At 35.1% G+C, this 9,304-nt stretch overlaps 1 protein-coding gene across 1 annotated transcript in view; it reads left to right on the forward strand.

Moving 5' to 3' along the window:
- The window catches only part of LOC144966621 (uncharacterized), a 19,816-nt gene extending 10,986 nt beyond the window's left edge, over positions 1-8,830 (forward strand). The window contains exons 2-4 of the mRNA XM_078903365.1: positions 5,299-5,639; positions 7,231-7,326; positions 7,732-8,830. Of these exons, the coding sequence (XP_078759491.1) occupies positions 5,299-5,639; positions 7,231-7,326; positions 7,732-8,088 (794 nt within the window). The 3' untranslated portion in view covers positions 8,089-8,830. The remainder of the gene's footprint in view (positions 1-5,298; positions 5,640-7,230; positions 7,327-7,731) is intronic.
- Positions 8,831-9,304: the final 474 nt, after the last annotated feature.

Here is a 9,304-nt window from a genome sequence, read left to right on the forward strand (position 1 = left end):
TTCTGAATCTTAAGTAATATTATTTAACATTAAATGAAAAAAAATAAATGTCAAAACAAACATTTTGGAAAGCTAGGAAATTGATAAACGAAACAATTAAAACAAGAATCGATTTTTCCCAATCATAGATAAATTAAACGGTAGTAGCTGTATTTGTTACCAATTGACACAATGCCTCGAAAATTTCAGCTTTAAACAAAGAACGATAGACAACAATGGTAATAGCAGCGGCAATCTATTTCACGTGAGTGCATTAAAGCATTGAAACCCTAGAATTCCAAATTGAGGATAATAACGGGCCAATCACTGACAGCAGATAATGCATTGAAAGCCAAAAAGTTAGAAGAAATGATAATGGCATGATATTCAAGATGAGTTTAAAAATAGGTGGCGATTGACTTCAACCCAAGGAAACTACTCTGTCTAAATCATGTCGGATGGTTTATGGTTATAATAATAATGATAGTGTATAGCAAGTCGGATTTTTTTCTTTCTTTACTTTAAAGCGACAATAGCTCTTATGATTCTCGCTATCTTGCTATATCTCTTGCCGTTGGCTTTGGCAGCAGTTGACAATTTTTCAAAGTAATTATCGGGGTTAGTTATGGGTGAGTGTCACACTCCACTCACAACGATATTTATAAACTCTTTATGACGAGTAAATAAATGGTTTTATTTTGGTTGTTGTTGATTTCTTTATCTTGTGTGTGTATGTGTGTGTGTGTGTGTGTGTGTGTGGTTGTGTGTGTGTGTGTATGTGTGAAACGAGTTGTTTTGCTTTGCTTCTGTTGAATTGTATTACAGTGTTAAGGAGTTTATTTTATTTATTATTTTTTTAGGTAAAGTGCCTTTTCCTTATTATTTCTAATTAATGGTTTGGCACTTCAAGGATCAGTAAACGATTTATGTCCTTTAATATTTTGTTTTCCTCTTTATGCTATGCGTTTAGATAAATACTCTCAACAACCGCCAGCCGGGCATAACTTGAGATTTTATTTAGTGCAATATAAACTAAACGTGCTCAAAGCGATTAACAAGGGGCCCCTGACCAACAGCAACATGTAACATGTAGAACGAGACGTGACGCCTTTTAGACGATATCACAATTGTTAGCGTTGTTAGCGGCCAGGTACTCATGTAACACCTGAGTACGGTGAGAGAATGTGAGTATAGAGCCTTTTCCGAGGACTTAACCATACACCGCTCAAAGCGGGACTTGAACTCAGGACCAACCCATCCGAAGGCGAGAGTCATAACACAAGTTCACATAACCAAACAAAACACCCGGAATAACAAATAATATAGAAAATTTGGATGCCATTCCATGGTAGCAATTCCACACCGATTTGAATTCTTATTCCTTTGTAAGTGTCGTTCGATATTATTCTTAACTAATATTGTATTTTAACGTTTTCCACCTGGAATAATTAGTGATAATATCCATGCGAATGGGTTTCCTTCTAGGCAACTTGTTTGTAGATACTGCTTTCCATTGAAACCAATTTCACATCACTGTTTGAGGCAACGTAAAGTGGCTCAGCGGTACGGTCTTTGCTTCGTACCCGAGAGGTACCGAGTTCAACTACTCGCTGCAATACGTGACCGTAAGCAAGTCACCTGGCAAAAGCTAACGCCTTGGGTTTATTCCAGTCTTCCCTTGGAATATATCCTAAAGACAGATTTCCCCGCCTTAGGGATTAATAAACAGAATTTTATTTTTGTATTTAAACATCTTCTCTCCAATGCTAATAGTTTGACCTGTGGTCCGAATGCGATTAATGATAGCATGTAATAGGTACAGTTACAATCATTGTAATAGAAGTAAACAAATATAGAGCGTTTTGTCTAAGCTTCAAGGCGCTATTACAGCAATTAAATACAATTGAAACAAAACTATTATCAACTGTGACTGACGTTTTCACGACGCGCTTTCATTTTGTTTTGTGCCAGGCGGTATATTTGTCCCCCGGATATTATGGCACAAACATTACCGAAAGAAACATTCAATTAAAAAAATGGATCAATCCATTTTCAATCAATAATTCAAAATCTATCATTTGTCAATAAATGCTATATAGATTTTATGTAAAGTCTAAAGGGGAAAAATTGACAAAATTATAACATTACATGGAGATTGTTACCAAGTCTGTACACTCTTCATTAGACCAACGAATTGTTTTTTTTTTAATTACATATCTTCGTCAGATAAAATTACCCAAAAAGATCCGATCAAAAGCTACTCTTTGTATTAAATTTTGCCAAAGGAAATCGATATATTTAATTGCAAGATAAGAAGTAGATTGTATAATGAATACTCACAGTGCTTTGTCTGTAGGCCTAAGCAGTTATGTGGTAATCGTTTCGGATCATTATTTACTGGAAACGTGCAATTATTAAACAGTTCCATAAAACTGTAGTTAACCACTGCTCATCTTTTCAATTGGAATTGACGGCGGAAGATTTAACGTTTTGTTTAATTGGTCGGTGGATGTTTAAAGAAACCCGCCTACTTAATTTAGTGGTTATTATTTTTAAGAGTTACCGTTAACCTATGACTAGTAGCGACAGATGATATACTGTATTTGTGTTTTACAACAACATCACCGACTCGAGAATTAGAAATAGGGAAAAGAGATGTGAAGATCGAATAGATAAAACGCCAGGGAGATCAATCGAATTTTTAATGGAATAGATTGTAAAATCGATTCTTTAAAAAAAAAGGTTGGGGGTCAAAATCGCACCGTACAGCCATCGAGCACAGACTTACTGCCAAATCTGAAGAATATAAAACTATTTCTTACAGATTGATATACGACTAACTTGTAAACCTTTTCTAAATTAAGGGCAATTCTTTCACTCGTTGACTCAAATGATTATTTCTTGTAATGTGTATCTGCAATGGCATACTGGTCGGTCTTTTAGCGTTGGAATCGCCATCTGGCGACACAATTAATTGCCAGATTCAGTTGCACACACCTACAACCTTTATTTCCGGACCGATTTTGATCGTTGGTGGCTCAACAGATTCGTCTCGATCTATCTTAATTTCCACAATTCAGTAGTATATATATATATATATATATATATTATATATTATATATATATATATATATATATATATATATATATATATATATATATAATTAAAATAGTCTTTATCCCCGCAAATATTACGGGTTCTCCACTAGTATATTGAAATGTTAACACTCCCTCCCTTCTTCATTTCGTTCTCTTTTAATATTCTATCTACGCAATTGCATTGAGTTGTTTCACTTTGCCCTCTGAGGAGAGAGATTTCTTTTGGTCTGTGTATTCTTCTTTTGGGATCCATGCACTACATGACTAAATGTCAAGGTCAAATGTCTATTGTCTTTTTTGTACCGGTAATCCATGAACTGAGTCAACTATAGAAGGAACGAAATTGACGTTACTCAGCTCTTTGTTATTGTTTTTAGCCAGCCATTTTTATGAGTAGTTCTCACTAAATTCTATCCATCAGAATAGAAACGTTCAAGATAACAAACTGTTCTGTGTGTTCGTAAGTTATATTATCCTGGTGGCGGATGTTATGAGTTTTTAATTAAATGTTTTTTTTTTGTATAACCGCATAGCATCAGTATTCGGTTCACAATGATATCGGTATTGTCCATCATCCCAAAGCGATATTGTGTCTGAATTATTCAGTCGTCAAAAAGTGTGATGAAGAGGAAGAAAAAGAAGAAAGAGAAAAAGAAAAGTAGGTTTTCAAAGTCATAAGTTCTATGGAGCGGGAGTTTAACTCGTTTAAACAGACAATGGCAATCTTATACCCAGCTATGCAATCACTGCGGGATGGATAATGGGGACGGATAAGAGGGTGGGGAACCAACAAGCAAAAAGCAAAGTAGCAAATAAGCAAACAAACGAAAAAAAAAACAATCAAACAAAGCAAAACAAGTCAATTGCACCAGGGAACACTTATTGTAAGGCGAGTGCTCCTCTGTTGGTCTAACAAAACCGCTATAGATAGTTCGAAGATGACGTCACTCAGGTCTTTGTTATTGTTTTTTGCCATCCGCGTTTATGAGTAATGCTCACTGAACTGTATTAACCTGACTATAAACGTTCATGGATACACAAAGTTTTGTGTGTTGGTCCGTTATACTTCCGGATGGCAATGTTATGAGCTTCTTTGCCAAGCGCATACTATCTATTCTCTAGGTGAGATTAGATTTAAACAAGAGGTTAAAACACACACTAAAAAAAATGACAAATTTTGTTTTCCCATTTGATATTATAAGAGAAAGTCATCAATCCCATCGGACTGGTGTATCGATTGGTATTGATTTCAGTATCGGGTTTATACATTTTATTTTATTGGGAAACTCGATAGAATTTAAGGTCAAAGGTCATATTGCCATCAAAGGTCAATTCCATTATTCTGACTGAATTCAGATAATATTTTGTTAATCATTATAGATTTTTCTCTCGCGGATCAATATATTTGATTCGTAAAAAGAAAGCAAACACACACACATACACACACACACATACATACATACATACATACATACATACATACATACATACATACATACATACATACATACATACATACATACATACATACATACATACATACATACATACATACATACATACATACATATATACATACATACATACATACATACATACATACATACATACATACATACATACATACATACATACACAATTCAATGAAATAATCAGTTATAAGTTGTATTCATATCGGATATTAAAAATAAAGCAAATCTTTCTTGCTTTGTCTGGCGTTTGTCTGGTTCAAATACACTTGCTCAGATATTTATCTTACTCCAGTACATGCTCCCCAATTTCTCAATTTGTGTTACAGATGCAAACGGAAAATGAATGCGATATATCTATTTATGAATAACAATGTGAAATTGAATGTAAGCTTCAATTTAATATACGATAACATATAACAATGGACCTTTCGGGTTTCCCATTTATCAACAAAACAGGATGAAAAATGAAACACTACAGACGAATGAGATAATGTGGTAGTGGCGTTATTAAGAGGAAGAAACAAAAACATTCAAATATTTTTGTTTATCAACGCCACTACCACATTATCTCATTCGTCTGTAGTGTTTCATTCATCCTGTTTTGTTGATAAAGGGGAAATCCTTAACGTCCATTTTATCTGTTTTCGTATATTAAATTGAAGTTTACATTGAATTTCACATTTTTATTTATTTCTTCGAGCTTCGAGCAGCAACGTTTACATATATTTATTTATGTGATATTTTTCAGGACCACATCATCCTTTGGCATCTAGACTAAGACCTCCATCCCCGACTAAGGCACCTCCATCCCCACTCTCATCCCGTGGGGGTAGTCCCGATGGACCCCACCACCACCACGACCTCCTCGATGACCCCCGTACTGTAGGGGTCGATAGCAGGCTTTGTTCCCCTCCCTTCAAACGCCCATCCATGGACATGGCTTACGACTCGGCCGACGACGACAACGACGATGGCCGAGGAAGAATTGGCAGTAAAGATGACAGCAATAACAGTAAAGATGACAGCGATGACGAAGAGAGGAGGAAACAGAGGAAGAAGAAAACGAGAACGGTGTTTTCCAGAAGTCAGGTGAGAATAATCTAGATTATTCTTTATGTCAGAAAAATACATGAAAACATATAACAAGTCGAACATTTCATGGTAGGGGGTGGAGGGGATTGCATGAGAGTAATTAAACGATAAACAAATGGATTAAAAGAAAAATAATAGAAATTGATCTTTATATAGCGCAATATCCACTAAATGTGCTTAAAGCGCTTTACAAAGGGTCCCTGGTCAACAGCAACATTTAACATGTGGGACGGGACATGATGCCTGTTAGGCGATATTACAATTTTTCGGACAAAGACGCTATTAACGGCCAGGTACTCATTTTACACCTGAGTACGGTGAGAGAATGTGAATAAAGAGCCTTTTCCAAGGACTCAACTATGCGCCGAGCGCGAGGCTCGAACCCTGGACCTTCCGATCCGAAAGCGAGTGTTATACCACTAGACCACATAGCCGCACAGAATACATAAATGAATAAATGAAAAAAAAAAACCCCACAAAAAACCCCAACAAAAACAAAAACAAAAATAAAACAACAACAATCACAAAACACAACAAAAATAAAACAATCGCACGTAAATATATAAATTGATAAATAGATAAATTAAGTGACTAGATAGGAAGATAAAGACTGAATGCATGACAGAAGTTTTCAACTGCGATGCTACTCTCACTTCATAATACACATTATACGGCCTTCTCTGAGAAATATTAAAAATACAAAAACAACAACAAAAAAACAAAAAACAAAAAAAAAAAGCAAAAAAATAAAAACGAAACAAAAAAACAAAACAAAAACAAAAACAAAAAAACAAAAAAAAAAACAAAAACCAAACAAAATTAAACAAAATCAAACAAAAACAAAGCACGATATAAAATTTTGGCCAGAAAACTCGTCCCTCAAATTATATTGGTCGGTTGAAATGACCCTCATTTTGTCAAACACTTTCCAATCTTGGAGTTTTTTTTGTTGACAAGATTGGGGCCAATTCTATCGATCAATTTTGAAGGACGAATTTTCTCGGCAAAAATAATTAAAAAAAAAACTTAAGAGTATGACTGAATCGATATAGACTCTTACCATTTTTTTTTCTTTGTGGAAACTTCACCAGATGTTGTCACTCTGAATCAAAAGCTAAAAATAAATAAATAAATAAATAAATAATAAATAAATAAATAAATATAAATAAATAAATAATAATAATAAATAAATAAATAAATAAATAAATAAATAAAAATAAATAATAATAAATAAATAATAAATAAATAAATAAATAAATAAATAAATAAATAACAAGTATATAAATAGATAAATACATTTTAAAAAATAGAATAAAAAGGAAACCAAACAAATTCGATCTATCAATCCAAATAGGACATAATTTGTTTTTAGGGTCTATTTCAATGGGAAGACTGAAACATCCCAGGCACCAGCCTCAGAGCGCGTTTCATTGACCGTCACGATCACACACCGCGGTGACTGGGATTCGAATCTGGTACTCCTAAGATATGATATGGAATTCATTTCGCTGTACCACGTTTACCATTATAAGATATTATTATTTTCCTCATTTGAATGATAATATAATGCATGGTATTCAATCCTCAGGTTTTCCAATTGGAGTCGACATTCGACATGAAAAGGTACCTGTCTAGCTCAGAACGCGCTGGTCTCGCAGCCACTCTTCATCTCACAGAAACACAGGTAAGGCTTACAGTAATGGTACTATGAATACATTTAAAAAAAATTAAAATTTATAGATAAAGGAGAAATATGAAGAAGTCGGAGTAGGAGGATGGGGAGAAAAAAGAGGAGGAGGAAGAGGAGGAGGAGGAGGAGGAGTAGGAGGAGGAGGAGGAGGAGGAGGAGGAGGAGGAGGAGGAGGAGGAGGAGGATAAATAGAAGATTAATGATATGTGAAAGGAGAAATCTGTTTTTGATAAAAGATAATACTTGTGCGCGGACGGATTTAGATATAATATCAAAACATTTTTGTAAGGGTATAAAAATGTTATCGTCTTGTGCCTTTAACATTTTCCCCCCACAATTTCTTTAATGACCATAACCAAATTGACACATGATAATGGATTTCAAACCATCGTCTTCTAGGTAAAAATTTGGTTCCAGAATAGGAGAAACAAATGGAAACGCCAACTAGCAGCAGAGATGGAAGCGGCAAACTTGTCTCAGCGTGCAGCTTCTCACCGAATGGTTCGAGTTCCAGTCCTGTATCACGAAAACAACGGCGTGAATTTCGGTACCGGACCACCGCCACCATCCCCACAGTCACGACCTGACAACCTCCATCCTTCAGCAGGGGGTTCCCCACCTCTCAGTTCAACCCTTCCGTCCACCCTTCCCTCCCCTCTCCCTCCCAGCCTCCCGTCCACGTTGAGTCAATTGTGTTATCCCCACCCATATTCTCACGGAATCTCACCTTTAAGGTCTCTTCATGGTGCCATTTGACATGATAATATTATTAAACTTTAAAATATATATATATATATATATATACTGATGGCATTGTGCACCTTCAAAATGCCCTCTTAAAAAACCAATACCGAGATATCTTGGATTTTGAGTTTTGATACGAGTGCTAATTTTCCTGCATTTGTTATAAATTTTTGACATTTTCTTCCCAGTCAACCTAAAAGAAATTGGATGTTATTACAGGGGACATCTGCGTTCTGTCCTATAATTAATTGAGTCAAAGCTGGAAAAGGCGCGGTTGTTCCAAGAACATACAGCTTATGTCCATTTCCTTACACGGTATTCTTTGGAATGCTTGGCGATCCTTTCTGCATCAGGACGCTTGTTGTGTGGACCCTGGCTGATGCTCACTCTAACCTTAGATTCAGACTGTCATCACTATAGTAGACTTGTGACCAATTGTATCAAAACGGTATTATGTCGGGATGAAGCTGATAGAAAATTGGATTTAAAGCTTAACTTAATTAATCTGAGTTAGAATACTTTTATGATTTCATTGAGGAGAGAATCTGAGTTAGAATACTTTTATGATTTCATTGAGGAGAGAATCTGAGTTAGAATACTTTTATGATTTCATTGAGGAGAGAATCTGAGTTAGAATACTTTTATGATTTCATTGAGGAGAGAATCTGAGTTAGAATACTTTTATGATTTCATTGAGGAGAGAATCTGAGTTAGAATACTTTTATGATTTCATTGAGGAGAGAATCTGAGTTAGAATACTTTATGATTCATTGAGGAGAGAACTGAGTGAATACTTTATGATTCATGAGGAGAGAATCTGAGTTAGAATACTTTTATGATTTCACTGAGGAGAGAATCTGAGTTAGAATACTTTTATGATTTCATTGAGGAGAGAATCTGAGTTAGAATACTTTTATGATTTCATTGAGGAGAGAATCTGAGTTAGAATAATTTCTATCATTCAGTTGAGGGGAGTGAGTTTTGTTTCTTTAACACAACAAAAAAATTAATTTCCTCTTCTCGGCCATTTTGACTCCAAACTCAGTTTTCGATATTAAGTTTCATGTATCATAATACCGGATTGACACAATGAGACACAATTCTCGCAAGTGGTTGCAAGCTTAGAAAGCTCAGCAAACAATCATCGTGACCTTTGAATGATCTCAATATTTGTTAACATTACAGAAGAACATTCTGTATTCTGACAATCTCTATCAAAACATATTTT

The sequence above is a fragment of the Berghia stephanieae genome, chromosome 2, assembly GCF_034508935.2.
Source record: "Berghia stephanieae isolate SIO BIC M18660-M18661 chromosome 2, UCSD_Bste_1.3, whole genome shotgun sequence".
Taxonomy (NCBI): Eukaryota; Metazoa; Mollusca; class Gastropoda; order Nudibranchia; family Aeolidiidae; genus Berghia; species Berghia stephanieae.